The 18042-nt window shown below is 38.6% G+C and overlaps 1 protein-coding gene across 1 annotated transcript in view; it reads right to left on the bottom strand.

The window, feature by feature from the left end:
* Positions 1-18042, bottom strand: part of SLC9A8 (solute carrier family 9 member A8) — a 73641-nt gene that overhangs the window by 12596 nt on the left and 43003 nt on the right. Inside the window, exons 9-10 of the mRNA XM_063297076.1 lie at positions 17202-17340; positions 15081-15186 (exon numbers count right to left, since the gene is read on the bottom strand). Of these exons, the coding sequence (XP_063153146.1) occupies positions 15081-15186; positions 17202-17340 (245 nt within the window). The remainder of the gene's footprint in view (positions 1-15080; positions 15187-17201; positions 17341-18042) is intronic.

The raw sequence follows: 18042 nt of genomic DNA on the forward strand, positions 1-18042 counted from the left end.
AAAAATGCCAGGATTTGAAAAGGCATCTCTGAGACCAACCTACCCCAGCCTGGTTCTCCTCTAATCTATTGAATTTCAGCTCTTGAAGAAGACCATGTTCTCCTTTTCAAAATTATACCCACAATCCCATATGGTTGAGGGCTGCAACTACATACTACTACTCTAACATGCTGAACAATTGGATCTTTCTGATACAGTGGTGCTTAAAAATGTGTGGAGCCCTTTGAATTTTCAAGATTTCTGCATAAATATGACCTGAAAGATTATCTATTCTCCACACAAGTCCTAAAACTAGATAAAGAGAACCCAATTAAATAAATGATTCAAATCATTATACTTGTTATTTATTAAGGAAAATGATCCAAAGCTACATATTTGTGTGTGGTAAAAGTATGTAAATCTCTAGGATTATCAATTCATTTGAAGGGGAACTTAGAGTCAGGTGTTTCAAACAATAGGATGATAGGTTTGAGTGTGGGAGATCCTGACTTATTTAAAGAACAGAATTCTGGTAATTCACTATCAAAGTCTGATCTTCACAACACAGGGATGTGGAAGTCTGTCATGGTTCAAACAAAAGAGATTTCTGAGGACCTCTGAAAAACAGTTGTTGATACTCATCACTCTGGAAAAGGTTACAAAACTATTTCCAAAGAGTGTAGATTCCACAGACTCAGGCACATCATGTACAAATGGAGGCAGTTCAACACCACTGTTACCCTTCCCAGGAATGGTCAACCAACCAAGATCACAAGAAGAGCATGTCATACTCCAGGAAGTCTCAAAGAACCCCAGAGTAATGTCTAAGGAAATAAAAGCCTCTCTTGCATTGGTGAATGTCAATGTTCATGAAACTACCACTGGGCACTGAACAACAATGCTGTGCATGGCAGGGTTGCAAGGAGAAAGCCACTACTCTCCAAAAAGAATACTGCTGCCCATTTACAATTTGGAAAAGACCACATGGATAAATCAGAAGGCTACTGGAAGAATGTTCTGTGGACGGATAAGACCAAAATAGAACTTTTGGGCTTGAATACTAAGCATTATTTTTGACAGAAGGCAAACACCACATTCCAGCATAAGAACCTTATCCTACCTGTGGTGGTAGTAGTATCATGGCTTGGGCCTGCTTTGCTGCTTCTGGACCAAGATGGCTTGCCATCACTGATGGAACTATGAATTCTGAATTGTACCAGAAAATTCGACAGGAAAATGTCAGGGTATCTGTCCATGAACTAAAGCTCAAGAGCAAGTGGGTCATGCAGCAAGACAACAACCCAAAACATACAAGTTGTATGATCAAAACATGGTTAAAGCAGAATAAAGTTAAAGTTTTGGAATGGCCAAATCCTGACCTTAATCCTATAGAAATGTTTTCGAAGGACCTGAAGTGGGCAGTTCATGTGAGGAAGCCCACCAACATCCCTGAGTTGAAGCTGTTCTGTAAGGAGGAATGGGCTAAAATTCCTCCAAGCCAGTGTGCAGGACTGATCAACAGTTCTCAGAAATGTTTAACTGCAGTTACTGCTGCCCACGTGGGTCACACAGTTACTGAAAGCAAAGGTTCACATACTTTTGCCACACACAAATACATAGTTTTGGATCATTTTCCTCAATAAATAAATGAACAAGTATAAATTAATTTATTTAATTGGATTCTCTTTATCTAGTTTTAGGACTTGTGTGGAGAACAGATCATATTTTGGATCATATTTATGAAGAAATATTAAATAATTTTGAAAGAGTTGACAAACTTTTAAGCACCACTGTAGATCAGCTGCCCATTCAACCTGAAGTGAAATTGCCAAGGGTGCCACACTCAAACAGTGTCCAGCTACATAGGCGTGTGTTATTGAAAACAGAAGGACTATGTCTGAACACTTCAGCAAGGGATCGTTACCTTGTCGTGGTGCTGGAGCTTGAGCACCTCAATGATGCCATGAGCTAAACTGTGAAGGGCCACCAAAGACAGGGAGGTCATGACAGAGAGGTCAGACTAAATGCGATCCCTGGGGAAGGTAATGGCAACCCACCCCAGTATTCTTGCCGTGAAAACTAAATGGATCAGTACAACCAGAGATATGTCGGGATACCATTGGAAGATGAGACCCCCAGGTCAGAAGATGGTCAAAATGCTACTAGGGAGGAACAGAGGATGAGTTCAACTAGCCCCAGATGTGATGACGCAGCTAGCTAAAAGCCGAAAGGACGGCTAGCAGCTGACGGTGCTGGTGGTGAACGGCAAATCCGATGTTCTAAGGATCAACACACCATTGGAACCTGGAATGTAAGATCTATGAGCCAGGGCAAATTGGATGTGGTTATTGATGAGATGTCAAGATTAAAGATAGACAATTTGGGTGTCAGTGAACTGAAATGGACTGGAATGGGCCACTTCATATCAAATGACCACCAGATCTACTACTGTGGACAAGAGGACCAAAGAAGAAATGGAGTAGCCTTCATAATTAATAGTAAAGTGGCTAAAGCAGTGCTTGGATACAATCCAAAAAATGACAGAATGATCTCAGTTCGAATTCAGGGCAAGCCAACTAACATCACAGTGATCCAAATATATGCCCCAACCACAGATGCTGAAGAAGCTGAAGTAGAGCAGTTCTATGAGGATCTGGAGCACCTACTGGACAACACACCTAAAAGAGATGTTATTTTCATCACAGGAGACTGGAATGCTAAGGTGGGCAGTCAAATGACACCTGGAATTACAGGTAAGCATGGCCTGGGAGAACAAAACGAAGCAGGACATAGGCTGATAGAATTTTGCCAAGACAACTCACTCTGCAGAACAAACACTCTCTTCCAACAACCTAAGAGATGGCTTTATACATGGACTTCACCAGATGGACAACACCGAAATCAGATTGACTACATCCTTTGCAGACAAAGGTGGCGGACATCTATACAGTCGGTAAAAACAAGACCTGGAGCTGACTGTACTTCAGATCACGAACTTCTTCTTGCACAATTTAGGATCAGACTAAAGAGATTAGGGAAGACCCACAGATCAGCTAGATATGAGCTCACTAATATTCCTAAGGAATATGCAGTGGAGGTGAAGAATCGATTTAAGGGACTGGACTTAGTAGATAGGGTCCCGGAAGAACTATGGACAGACGTTCGCAACATTGTTCAGGAGGCGGCAACAAAATACATCCCAAAGAAAGAGAAAACCAAGAAGGCAAAATGGCTGTCTGCTGAGACACTAGAAGTAGCCCAAGAAAGAAGGAAAGCAAAAGGCAACACTGATAGGGGGAGATATGCCCAATTAAATGCAAAATTCCAGAGGTTAGCCAGAAGAGATAAGGAATTATTTTTAAACAAGCAATGCGTGGAAGTGGAAGAAGACAATAGAATAGGAAGGACAAGAGACCTCTTCCAGAAAATTAGAAACATTGGAGGTAAATTCCAGGCAAAAATGGGTATGATCAAAAACAAAGATGGCAAGGACCTAACAGAAGAAGAAGAGATCAGATTGGAAAAAATCAACTTATATCCCCATACCAAAAAAGGGAAACACTAAAGACTGTTCAAACTATCAAACAGTGGCACTCATTTCACATGCCAATAAGGTAATGCTCAAGATCCTGCAAGGTAGACTTCAGCAATTCATGGAGCGAGAATTGCCAGATGTACAAGCTGGGTTTAGAAAAGGCAGAGGAACTAGGGACCAAATTGCCAATATCCACTGGATAATGGAAAAAGCCAGGGAGTTTCAGAAAAACATCTATTTCTGTTATATTGACTATTCTAAAGCCTTTGACTGTGTGGACCATAACAAATTGTGGCACGTTTTTAGTGGTACGGGGATACCAAGTCATCTTGTCTGCCTCCTGAAGAATCTGTATAACGACCAAGTAGCAACAATAAGAACAGACCATGGAACAACGGACTGGTTTAAGATTGGGAAAGGAGTACGGCAGGGCTGTATACTCTCACCCTACCTATTCAACTTGTACGCAAAACACATCATGCGACATGCTGGGCTTGAGGAATCCAAGGCTGGAATTAAAATCTCTGGAAGAAACATTAACGATCTCAGATATGCAGATGATACCACTTTGATGGCTGAAAGCGAAGAGGAACTGAGGAGCCTTATGATGAAGGTGAAAGAAGAAAGTGCAAAAGCTGGCTTGCAGCTAAACCTCAAAAAAACCAAGATTATGGCAACCAGCTTGATTGATAACTGGCAAATAGAGGGAGAAAATGTAGAAGCAGTGAAAGACTTTGTATTTCTAGGTGCGAAGATTACTGCAGCTGCTGACTGCCGTCAGGAAATCAGAAGACGCTTAATCCTTGGGAGAAGAGCAATGACCAATCTCGATAAAATAGTTAAGAGCAGAGACATCACACTGACCACAAAGATCCGCATAGTTAAGCAATGGTGTTCCCCGTAGTAACATATGGCTGCAAGAGCTGGACCATAAGGAAGGCTGAGAGGAGGAAGATAGATGCTTTTGAACTGTGGTGTTGGAGGAAAATTCTGAGAGTGCCTTGGACTGCCAGAAGATCAAACCAGTCCATACTCCAGGAAATAAAGCCAGACTGCTCACTTGAGGGAATGATATTCAAGGCAAAACTGAAATACGTTGGCCACATAATGAGAAGACAGGACACCCTGGAGAAGATGTTGATGCTAGGGAGAGTGGAAGGCAAAAGGAAGAGGGGCCGACCAAGGGCAAGATGGATAGGTGATATTCTAGAGGTGATGGATTCGTCCCTGAGGAAGCTGGGGGTGTTGACGACCAACAGGAAGCTCTGGCGTGGGCTGGTCCATGAAGTCACGAAGAGTCGGAAGCGACTAAACAAATAAACAACAACATGTCTGAACAGCCTCTAAATCAGCATTTGATTCATGAAATTTTATTGTAAAGTCTTATTTACTATGGATGTTTTATGATATTTTTATCTTGTAAGCCACTGTGAATTAAGGTTTGGAAGCATACAGATTTAATAAATCATCACCATTATTCAAGTAAAGGACATCTATCACTCAGTGACTAGATGATTAGGAAAGTGTACTTGCAATCTTTGTACATAAAGCAAACTTCTGCTCCACTTCCTTCAGTATATGGAAGAGCAGATCATAACCCTCCAAAGTTGAGCTCTTTGGGTTTTTTTTAACAATAGCCTGGATCTATTGTTTTTAAAAAAGGCTAATTTGGTGCCCAATTCCTGCATTAAGCTGAATTGCAAGAATCATTACTACAGGCAATCTATATGAGTAATTACATGTTCAGTGCTTGCCATAGATGGCTATCATGCACAGTTAATGCTTGGACCAAAGACCCTACAAAGAAATGCCTACAATCTTCTCTTCAGCTGTTTTTGTTATTGAGTTCTTTGTTCTGAAATGCATAGTTCCAATCAATCTTTAATACGGTCACAGACCAGAATTACAATTAAAAAAAAAAAAAGGAAATACATTGAAATACGTTAAAATACATTAAAAATAAATTAAAAATAAATGAAATGAACAAAACATGATAATATATATACAGATTAATAGAGTCATCAATGGGCAGTCGAGGTCTGCCTAATTTGCAGACAGTATGGCAAAATTTAGCTACGTTCAGGGAAACTAAATCAGTCTGATCAGATAGCAACAACTGAACATAAAAGAGATCAGAATTTCCTGGATATTTTATCAAATAAGGGGTTATTAAATGGGTTCGTGAATCCTTATAAAGAATACAGTATAGCAGGACATGTTCTATAGTTTCAATAGCCCCTTGTCGACAGGGGCACAGTCTCAACTCATATGGGACTTTTTTGTAGTGGCCCTCCAAAACTGCTGTGGGAAGCACATTACAGCGTGCCAAAGTAAGTGCCCTCCAAAATTTGGAGACAGTTATATGATTTAGGTATCTCGCTGGCTTAAAAGAAAAGGCTTGATCGCCCAAAAAAACACTCTTAGGCAAAGCTGACTGGTCCTGCTGGATTTCCACGTCTTTGATACGCTGCTTGAATTCGCTAAGTGCACGCTCATAGCCCATCATTAGGAGTGCCTCACTAGAAAAGCCAAGATGTTGTAATTTTTGTGAGATGGTCCTGGACCATACTGATTTATAATTATCCTTAGAAAGGAAAGAACCCAAACCCGTAGGGAAAAACAGTAGTTTTAGCCAATGTGCTATAATACAAGTCCATGCACCTGTTTCAACTTTAGGTAACCCTGCTTCCCTCCTTAATACTACATTTGGGGTACAGGGAGGTACCTGAAATATGGCCCTTAAGAATTTGGATTGAATCGTTTCCAATGGTGTGAAAGAAGGATAGGGTCCTAGCTGAGCACCAAAGTGTAATTGGGTGCGGGCCTTAGCTGAGTATAACTTCAGTAAAATGAAAGGATTGGATTGCTGCCAGTGTTTTTTGAGCGTTTTGTATAACATAGCTTTGGTGCGCACTGCGTTTAGTAGAGCTATGAAAAACCATATCCAGATATTTAAAGGATTTAACTTGTTCAATGTTCTGGCTGTTTATCCTCCAGATGTGCAGTTTAGGACTCTTTGCAAAGACCAAAATTTTAGTCTTGCTATAGTTGATTTCAAAAGCTTCTTCAGAGCAGTAACTGGCCAGAGCGCTCGTGGCTCATTTGAGTCCGATTCATGTTTGTGATAGGATTACTATGTCACCTGCATACAACAAAGTTACGATATGCCTGTCTGCCAATTTTGGAGGTTGATGTTCTAATTGATTCATTTTGGCCACAAGTGAATTTATATACAGATTAAACAGCAGAGGAGCTAAAATAAAACCCTGCCTCACTCCTCTGTGAGTTGGAATCTCACTTGTGTGATGGCCTTGCGTACTGCATTGAACTTTGATTCTGGAGTAGATTATGCATGAGCAGCAGTAGCCTTCTATCCATTGTAGTATGGATAAGCTTAGACCAAAGCCTCGCTCTGGGAACCAGATCAAATGCAGACCTAAAATCAATAAAAGCGGTATATAATGTCGAGCCTGTTTTAGACGTATATTTTTCAGCCAGATGTTGAAATATAAGGGCATGTCCATAAATACAATGTCCGGACCTAAAACCTGCTTGCTCATCTGCCAATATATACTCTGAGTCAATCCAGTCAACTAGCTTATTGTATAAGTGTCTGGCACAGAGTTTACTTATTATACTTAACAAGCTAATGGGCCTGTAGTTAGAAGGCAGGTCTCGAGTGCCCTTTTTATAAATAGGGATAATAGCTAGGCCCCAATCCTCTGGAATTTGTGCAGTGCAGTCAATATAAGTAAACAGGGAAGCAAGAACAGGAGTCCAGCAATCCAGGTTGTTTTGTAATATTTCAGGTGTAATAAAGTCATTGCCTGGAGCTTTACCAGGCTTTAACTGTTTTATGAACCTCTTTATTTCAGCATTTGTGACAGGGCCCAATTTGAGAGCAGGTTAATATTAAGATCTAAGTCAACTATATCGGCCTCTTCTTGTGAGTATAATGCTCTAAAGTGGTCTTCCATACAGATGCTAGTATGAGGTGAGGGAGTAAAAGGGGCCTGTCAATTGAGTGGAGAGCTATAAGGTGCCAGAACAGAGTAGAGTTTCTGGCTTGAGTTGCTGCCAGGAAACCTTAGTGAATTCTCTTTTCTTGTTTTGTAGAAGATGTTTATATTGTTTCTTCTGGAGCATAAAATCTTGGATGGGGTGCTCAACTGGGTTCTCTTTATATAGCTTAAATCCCCTGATCAGTTTACCTTTGGCCTCAAAACATTCTGCATCAAACCAGGGCTGGGAAGGATAGATCTTGCCCCCTAGATTATCTCTGCTCCTTGATATCTAGGTGGAAATCACAGGCTGGAGCAACTGAATCAGTTGTGTAAATGTCTGCCAGGGAGAATCCCCAGACCTCTCTCTGTCTATGTTGGAGCAGAGTTGCAGCGCTGCTTCGGATAGAAGCAGCTGAGCAATTTGCTAAGTTGCTGAGTCCATTTGACACAAACCAACCTCAGCTCTGAGTCTGAATCCCGAAATGGGATGGGTTCTGTTTCCAGAAAGCAATTCTCAAATGCTTTTAAAACTGTAATACTTGGAAGATGATCACTATCGGGTCAATTTCCTAAATAAAATTTTTGTACAAAAGTAATCACATTCCATGAGATTAAAGTATAGTCAATCAGGGAAGGTCTTGAGCCGACCCAGTGGGAGAATTCACCAGGGAAATCACTACTGATAGATCCATTCAATAAATATAAATTTAATTTGTTAATTGTTAGTAATAGACACAGCCCCTTATAGTCCCCTTTTGAGTCTTTAGATTGCTGGATTAACGGGGGGGGATTGTAACTGGTTCTGGGGGATACTGGTGGAACTGAGTAAAAAGTGCCTTATCGTTCGCCCCCACCCTGGCATTTAGGTCACCAGAAACTATTACATAAGCTGAAGGATTATTTAGCATAAGAGTACTTACATATACTTCCAGTTTAGTCCGTATGTTGTTAAAATGGGACCTATTCTGGAGAGGTGGAAGATACGACATTCACCAATAATAATAGAGCGTTATTAAATTTTAACAACACAGACATTGCATAGCGCTCCATTGGGTCTAACTGTATAATATTTGTACGTAGTTTGGTTGAGATTTGTATACTTAGCCCACCACACATTCTGCCTCATCCTGCTCCAGGAGCTGTGGGTAGTGAGAGGGATGTATACCCATTTATAAACAAGTTGCTGTCAAGCCAAGTTTCTTGGAGTAAGAATTCAGGTCGAATTCAGCAATGTAGTTTATGAAAGCAGTCTTTGGATTTGGCGTTCCAACCTGCAATATTCCATGAGAGGATAGATAGGGATTTAAGAGCGTCCATATGTCGATCTGAGTTCCCAAATGTGACCGTTTTTAAAGGTGAGTCCTGGGAGATGGTCGAAACTTGAGTTGCTTCATGATGGTTGCAAGAAAATTTATCTTGTACAGGTCTCCCAGAAACAGAATATTCTAGATGGGGTGGTTGACTAACAAGTGAGGATAGATACAGTCAATTTGGTTCTGATGCTGGGACTATGTTGTCAATACTTCCCATGTAGACGCAATTATTATAGGATTCAGCTTTCCTCGTCATAGGTTATAATTGCTGCTCTTCTTTGTCTTGGGGGCCAATATTCCACAGATTTTGGTCTGCTGCTAGCATTTCTGCAAATGGTAGAGGACTCAATCCATCCCTCTCATTTTCTAATTGCTGTACTTGAAAGTGACTAGCGTCAGGTTGGTGGCTGTTTTCGGAAAATCGCTCCGATTCAGAATTTCCCTTGATGATATTAACTTGTACTGATATAGAATGACAGGATATAGGCGGAACACCCCCTTGCTGAAAGGAATCAGAATTAGAGTCCAACTGAGTTCAACTGGGTAAAGCGACTCTTGAGATTGCTCTATCTGATTCTCTACTGCCAGTGATGTTAGGTCATCAGCTACAGTTTTATCCTCTGGATGGTTAATTAGGACTTGTACTATATTATCCTGCTGAGAGTTCTTTTCCTTTGTGTGTTTTTGCTTTAGGCTGGCACGCTTTCTCTTTTTTTTTATTGGAGATTTTATGCTTTCAGAAACCAGACTTAGTAACATCTCCACAGAGGAGCTGCTGGAGGGGAGCAGGGCGTTAAAGAGTTTCTGTCGCGTTAGTTACCGATTTCAGCATTGACCTTACTAATTCAATTTTATGTAAAATCAGTCGTTGTTCTCCTGGGGGAAGGGTGGAAAACTGATTGATTAGTTCATCCTCATCATCCAAAAACTGTATCTTCCCTTTAAGTGAATCTGGGATCTTTTTTCCGTTAACCTTATCTCATTCTGTCTTTGTTAATAGAGGAGTACTTTGTTTTACTGACAGTGAACAGTTACATTTAGGATTTTCAAGGTTCTTGTTGTCCTCCCTCGCTGACTTGGCTGTCCACCCAGACTTTAGCAGGGACTGAGTTTGTGTATTATAAAACACACGAATTGGCCAGATATATTTCCTTAAAGAATTTTCAAGCCTAAAGAGCATTGACGGATAAATAATCTGTCCAAAAGTTAACAATATTCTTTTACATCCGTGCCTACTAGGGAGCCAAGAGATCTCTATTAATTCATTAGAATATACCCTACAGTGTAAAAGTTGAGAAAGAGAGGTCAGTATTACTCTTCTGTTATGCCACCTAGCCCTATCCAGAGGTGTATCGGCAACTTGGAGCAAAATCCTGTGTCTCTGTAAGACTAGCCTCTCCTCCATGTCTTCTCCTTCTGAGAACCCCCGTGCCACCCATGGTGTCCGTGGATTAGGGGTAAATTTTGGAGCACGGGAGTTACTGTTTGCTTTCTTATCTATTTTGGAGATGTAATTTCCCATTAGAGTCTTTAGTTCATCTATCTTTTTATTGGCTTCTGAGAGTTGATCATATATAGCAATGACTGTCTGAGCAGTTAAAAGACAGTTCTTGGCAACCAGGTCCAAGTCTCCTTTAAAATTGCTCTTAGTATTAACCATGCCATCCCCTCTATCTCCTGTTGAAACCTCATTTTCAATGGAAAAACAATCGTCCACATCCCAGTCCAGTAGGGAATAAGAATTGTTGACGGAAGTTACAAGGGGAGAGGAAAAAGGAAAAGGAGACTTACTTGCAGTGTCTATTGATTGAAATAAATCCTTTATCTTTGGTTGCTTTAGAGTCATCGCAGCCTTGTCTTGTTTTGGATTTCCTCTCAGCTATGTCTCCAATTTGTGACTCCTTTTGAACTTTCTTTTCAGGTTCTTTTTTGTTTTTATTCTTGCTTTCTGATTTTGCATCCTTGAGTGGTAATTCAGGATTGTAAGTCCTACTCTCACTTCATTGACAGGTGTCTGCAGCTGATGAGTTCCAGAGTCCAAAATCTAAAATCCTAATCCTATCTAATCCTGTATCTAAAAACCTAAAATTGCTAATCCTAAAAAGAAAAACTAAAATTACTAAGATCACTGATTGATATTAAATAAAATAAACTAACTTAAAACTACATATAGGGGATAAATAAAATAAGAGGATTAGGAGCTCACTAAAAAGCTGTCACTCGGTGGCCCCCACCGCATAGTTATTAAGAAGCAGAATCGTTTTGGAAATACAGATCTCTAATAAAATTATTATTATATTGTTTGTTTAATGACATGGAAAGGAGTGATTTTTCCCATCAATTTCCTTACCACTTTCTTAAGCCATGATCTATTGAGAAACATTATTTTGTAGTTTTAACACTCTGATTATACTACAGGGTGGCTTTAAAATCTTAAGTAGCAATAGTACAAATAAAATGCATTGCTTGAAGCCTCAAGAGGTACCCTTTTTCCAGAATGTAACCTAATGCCTTCTCTACTTCAAACAAAAAATAGTTGAAAATACTGAGATTTATTTATAGATTAATGCCAGCAGGTCAACTGAAAAAGAATAAAGATAATTTATCTCAGGCCTGTTCATAAGATTACATTGAGTCAAGACTGAATTATGTGATTTTTAAGAATAGCAATGAATAATTTTAAGTTGACATTTTTTTAATGTGTTAGAGGAATTAAGGTTTTTTTTAACATTGTAATTTTTCTTTAAAAATAAGCTTATGTCATTGTATAACTAGTGATCATCAACTAAAGGCTGCCAGCCATATATTGATATTTGGCAGATGTGTTCTTTCAAGGAATCACAATAGTAGCTATGGCCTGTTCAACTGCAATAAGACTGACAGAGGAAACTCTGCCCTATTAGCAATTTATAGTCTTTTGTCTTAAGGACCACCTGAGAGTGCCTAAAAACCTTGTATTACAGTTTTTAAGAAATGACCTAAACACTGCATGCCAAACCATTTTACCATATTTTACTGAATAAACTAGAATTATCCAGGTTAGCAAAACATAAAAGCAAAATACGTTATGGCTTAGCATGACATATGGAACCAGTAACTATTAGTTTAGTCCCCATGCATTTCCTATACATTCTATTCAGGGCTGGAAGAAAGAGGCCAAGGAACTCCAGTGCTGCAGGGACTGGATGGAGTTTCTATGGAACCAGTATCATGTGTGTCATATTACCAGATCTCACCTGGATGTCATTTGACACTGGTTTGTTTATTTCTCAGATTTCTATGCTGCCAAAATCCCCCCCCAAAAAAGTTTCACACATAGAAAATGAAGAAGTTGTATGTGATATACCAGAAAAAAGAGATATGGCAAGGCCTCTGCAGAATGAGAATACAAACAGTGATCTGATAGTAGCTGACGGACTCAGTGAACCTCAAACTCATCATAATCCTTTGGCTGATTTCTTTTAGTTGCTGTGTTACATAATTCATTTTGCCAAGTTAAATCTAATATTCCATTGAATGATTATTATATTAGTGAAAGTGCTCCTAAACTTTAATTATTAGTTGCATTACAGTTGCCAAGATTTTATTTGGAATGAAACTGCTATAAAAGAGCAAGCATTAGCTCTCCAGGGGGTTATTTCAGGACTAGAGAAGAGCTTTAAAATCCACTCTGATTTGCATATGCAAAGTTGCAAGTGTTATCAGCTTAACTGGATAGAAGTGGCTGTAGCTATCAAAACAGATGTTTTCTGGGAAAATCAGCATGGATACAAATACGCTTAGACATTACAGTTGTTATTAGCTAACAAGGTGTTTCTTAGGGAATGATATAGCAACAACTAGAAAAGCAGAGGACAAGCAACCACTTGTAAGACAACATGTATTTCAAGCTGTGACATTTGAGATTAATGAGAGGCAGAGTTTACTCTGAGAGAGACATATTTGGGACCAAGTTCTGCCAGCATCTGCAGGTACATGAGAATTCTTCAAATCATGAACATGAATATTTAATTGTAAAATGTTGCTCTTCACAAGGTATCATAGTAAACGTCTTTTGACTGAGGCCAAACCACAATATCCCCAAACCTTTGTAGAAATGTTCTATTAGCCCAGACGCTAAAAACAATGTACAATATATGGTGATAAAATGATCACACTGGTTACTTACTGTCAGCATTCCATGCAAAAGAGATTATTATTGATTATGAAACAAACTTTGATCCTTCAAAACTGTCAGTCTTCTACCTTCTCTCTTTTCCAGTTCAAGCAATCTGATCCACTTTTCAGATCACTTTTCTTCTTTTCTAGTTCAAGCAATCTGATATACTACTAGTGTATCCAATTAATATAACCACATATCTTTCTATCGCATACATTATTGAACTAAACATTATCCCCACCGAATACAGTGCAATACAAAAGGTATATGTACCTGGGCTCTCGCTGATCTACAGGCCCCCTCTTTTTAAATCTACAGTTGAACAGTATGTTTAAACCCAAGCTAAGTACAATTTTATTTTAGCTTCCAGGCTTATATGCTGCTTCAATTGCAAACTGACTCTGAGCAGCTTACACACGTGAGTACCGCAGTAAGATGAAAAACATTAACTTAATGGAACAACATGACACAGAACCAAGAATCAACCTAATTAAAGGCAACTTTTCCCTGCTGAAAGGACAAATTCAACACATCAGTACCAAAGGCTAACTGAAAAAGCCAAGTGTTAATTGCTTTATGAAAATGCAAAAGTCAGTGTTGACTTTAGAGGAATGCTATCCCTGAGAAGAGCAGTGACTCAGAAGATCACTATAGAAGATACTCTGTATGGGAGCCTGTAGGGAGCCTTCTTTGCCAGCTCTTAAATAAACAAACCTGATATTGTCCTGGGTTGGATGTAGTTTTCTGTCCAGTGTACTATCTGGATTCAGGCTTCATACTAAATCATAAACGATTACTTAAAAGGTTGCTTGAAGTGGTTCTGCATTGTCCCAAAGAGAAGTATGGATAGAGTATCCCAGGATTGTGTCTTTGGCCCAATGCTAGTCAACATCTTTATAAATCGCCTAGGAGACAGAAGAGATGCTTCTCATATTTTTAGATGATACCAAGCTAGGATAATTGGTTAATACCTTGGAGGACAAAATTGCAACTCAAAATGACCTCCCTGAGAATGAAACTTGGACCAAAATCAATGGAAAGATGCTCATCTGTGAGAAAAGAAAGGTCCTCCATATGGATACAAAAAGTCAAATACCTAATGACTTGGTGGCAATGTGTGTCAGAAGCATCTAGGAATACTTGTGGACCACCAACTGAACACAGTACCTAAAAAGGCCAACATAATCTTGGGTTGCATTAATAGAAACATTGTGTCCAAATCACAGGAACTAAGAGTTCCACTGTACTTTGTACTAATTATTCTGTATTTGAGCAATTATGTCCAGTCCTGGGCACTGCACTGTACAAGCGATACAGAGAAACTGAAGCAAATTAACAGGAAATGTACCAGGATGATAAAGGGTCTGGAAACCAAGTTCTATGGGGAATAGTTAAAGGAGATGTTTAGGTTGCAAAAGAAAAGACTAATGATATGATATGATAAGGTCTACAAATACCTAAAAGCAGGGACATCTACTATCTGTTAAACCTAAGAGTCAGAATGTGGAAATTTAAAGAGATTCAGGAGAAATATCAGAAGGAAAGTCCTGATGGTAAGAGTTGTTAAGCAGGGGAACACCTTGCCCAGAACAGTAATGGATTCTTTTTGCTGGAAGTTTTCAGACAGTAGCTGGATAGCCATCTGTTGGGATGGTTTAGTGGATTCCTCTTCTGAGCATGGGGTAGAACTACATGACTTACAAGGTACCTTTCAGTCCATACTTTCCATGGTTCAATGGAAAGCCATAAGTACTGGATCTTTAAGCCAAAACCAAGCAAATCTTATTATGATTTAACACAACCTATGAACTTGGCCATTAGGGCCAGGGAACATCATATACTAGCTAGAAATAGTGATTCCCCAAATTCCAAATTTGTAAAGTCTCCTTTTGGATCTAAGGGATTAATGTAAATGTGAGAAAATATAAAAACTTGGAGAATAAATTATGCATTTATCTCTCGTTATAGCCCTCATGGAAGGTTGTACGGAAGAAATATACCAGGAAGTTGGAATACTCTGAGTGTTCTAGGGAACTGCAAACTGTTTCAACACTGTCAACAGCTTTGGGCAAATTTGTTTTGCAACTTACCTGAGAGAGAAATTCCTTCTGCAAGTCCATAAGGAAGATAAGCAAAGATAATCATCATTCCAAACTCCAGGGAAGGAGTTTTTCGTAAATCAATATGTTTCAGCACGTTAATTACAAATAGTTAAGTAAAATAAAAAGAAAGATGAAAAGAATAGGAAAGTCAGGTAATTAGGAAGTTCTCATTTGTCATTAGGGCTCCATTAGAAAGCTTAAGATCTCATGTTGAATCATACAGTACAATTGTTTTTCTTCATACTGTTTAGCTGATGGAATTTTTCAAGTGGAATAACAGATGCTACCAGGTGATGGTGCTCTGTGCAACAAGGAATTATTTTTAAAGGATTTTTAAAGCTTCTAGTACAGTGCATAGAAAAATGCTTTTTATTACAACAGGGCCTTTAACTTTACAATATTCTTAGCTTTGTATCTAATTTTTTTCTTGTTCCCCAAGCATGTCTTTAACATTAGATTTAAGAACTCACTTGAAAAATAATGTTCTGGTTGTTGGGCTGCTTAAATCTTACTGACTTCAAGAAGGTTTACGTATCCTTACATAGAGCTGTAACTCCCTAAACCATTTGGAGCTGTCCAAGTATTGTTTTCCTTTGTTAGACATATTACATTTTGTCTAACAGATGGAATGCACAAAACACTACAAAAATGACAAAAAATGAATATAATTTTCTCATAGGCACAGTCCACCCATAGCAAATTAACTTAGCTGTAGTAATATCTAATGCTCTTGCTGGTCTAATGTGTGGAATTTGGACTTATATAACATTACTGGAGGCTTTCTTTAATCAGTGTAAAAAACAACAACAAAGATAATTGCGAGTATAATGAAATGGGAGGCGATGAAGCTGAAGTCTGCTTCAGAGTTAGCTACCTAAAACTGGAAATCCTGAGGAGTGGTATAAAATACATTTGTCTTCATGACCTCAGGCACATCATAGCCTAACCTAAGTCTCCCATCAATTTTCAGCTGCCTGTCAGAAAAAGTAGAAAATAATTCATTGCTTAAAAGGACAAGCTGTATTAGGTTGAATCTTCATGAGAAGATGTCCAATATTCTTAATATACTATGTAGCCAGACTGTGCATGCAGCTCAATAGAGAATTATTAGTAGTAATCATTCACCAAATAAAAGATTGATAGGAAGACAAGTTCAATGACAGAAAACCTCCCAACAGTGAAAGCAATTCAAGACAGAACCAGTTACTTGGAGAGATAGTGGGCTTCCCTTCACTTCATGTGAAGTAGAGAATGGGCAACCATCTATCGGAGACATTTTAGTTTGGATTGACAATCCCACCCAACCCTGTGATTCTATGATTTTCTATGTTTGCATACTGCTTAGCAATTTTTGTAGTAAAGGCTGTTGTTGTTGTTGTTGTTGTTATTCCTGTGTTCCTACAAGTTCCCCTTCCTATCCACACTGTAGGAGTAATGTCAGTTTTGTTACTTACCACTACGAATTTAACCATTATCAACTCTTTGCATTTAAAATAAGCAAATTAAACACATACTTCAACAAAAAAAGAACTATGAAATCCTACTGTTTATAGAAAAAGAGAAACTCATAACATAATGAAATAATGCTTTAGGGTACCAGATATTACTGGAGGAGGGAAAAAGATGAAGTGCACATGTTGTAACAGAAAAGCAACTCAAACTGCCATGAGAAGTCAGACCCTTAGTCTGACATGAATCCATACTGAAGGAGCCAGACCAGCTGGACAGACTTTAGATATAGGATAATTTCAGGAGTCAATTCTAAAGTCCCCAACATGAAAATAAAAATCTGATCAATCAAATATTTAATACGTTTGAAAACTGGAAAATGCACTAATATGTTATTGAAAATATAATTAAAGTGCTAAAACTACAGCAAGAAAATCATATATTAGCCTCATCCATTAGCATGTATGATGAGTTATTGTACAGAAACTTGGGCCTTAATGAAAGTCTTGTACAAATATAAATTTCATGCAAATCTAAATTGTTACTCACTAGCTCTGCTATTAAAAATGTTAAGTTTTAAAAGAATAATCATCTTCAGAATTGCAACCAAGGGTCATTAATAAAGAGCAAATGCTTATTTTATCTAAAAGCAAAGGATATTAATGCAGAAATAAGGCCAGTCAGAGTCCCCAGTGCAGCAGAACCAAAGAACATCTTCAGGAAGTAAGCTAGTGCTTGTAAAAAGGTTTGCCATCCACTTACATCAGACGTATGTTCCCTTGTCAAACCTTCTGCTGTACTGAGAACAATAAAAACAAAACAAGGACAATCAAGGAGGTTACACATTAGCATCTTAGGTCTGGGATACAAAACGCAGAATCTCTACTGCTTTATTTTTGGTTGTTATTGAAACTGCTCTTAAAATGCGTTCACTGTGATATGACTAGGGGAATGACAAAAGACATTCAATCAAGTCCTGATGCAATATTTTTCAAAGGGCAGCACAGCTGTTCTAAAAATCTGGAAGCCTAGACTTGCTTTTTGCGTTGTTCCTAACAATGGCACCAAACAAGCCAGGAGGATACCTACTACAGCTAAAGAAATGAAATCCTTCTAACAGATCTTTCACAGAAAAAGCACAAGGGGAAGAAAGCACAATGTTAGAGAATCAAAAATAAGATGCTTGCTCTTCTGATTCTCAAAGCAATTGAGTATGGGAGGAAAAAAATGGTTTATATTCTGAGGGAGGGAGGGAGGGAGGGGCTGAATGGATGGATGGATGGATGGATGAATTGGTGCAGAAAGTACACCAGGATCCTAATGTGAATAAAGTTGGGAAGAGTTACATCCTTGATAACTGTAAGTCAAGAATCAGACCATATTAATATGTATACATGGAAGCCATCTATATAAAGCTTTTAAAATTACATTAATTAATTAATTAATTAAATTATATCCTTATGCATAGCATCCAATTAATCAATGAAACTTGCTTCCAGCT

This window comes from Candoia aspera, chromosome 3 (assembly GCF_035149785.1).
Source record: "Candoia aspera isolate rCanAsp1 chromosome 3, rCanAsp1.hap2, whole genome shotgun sequence".
Taxonomy (NCBI): domain Eukaryota; kingdom Metazoa; phylum Chordata; class Lepidosauria; order Squamata; family Boidae; genus Candoia; species Candoia aspera.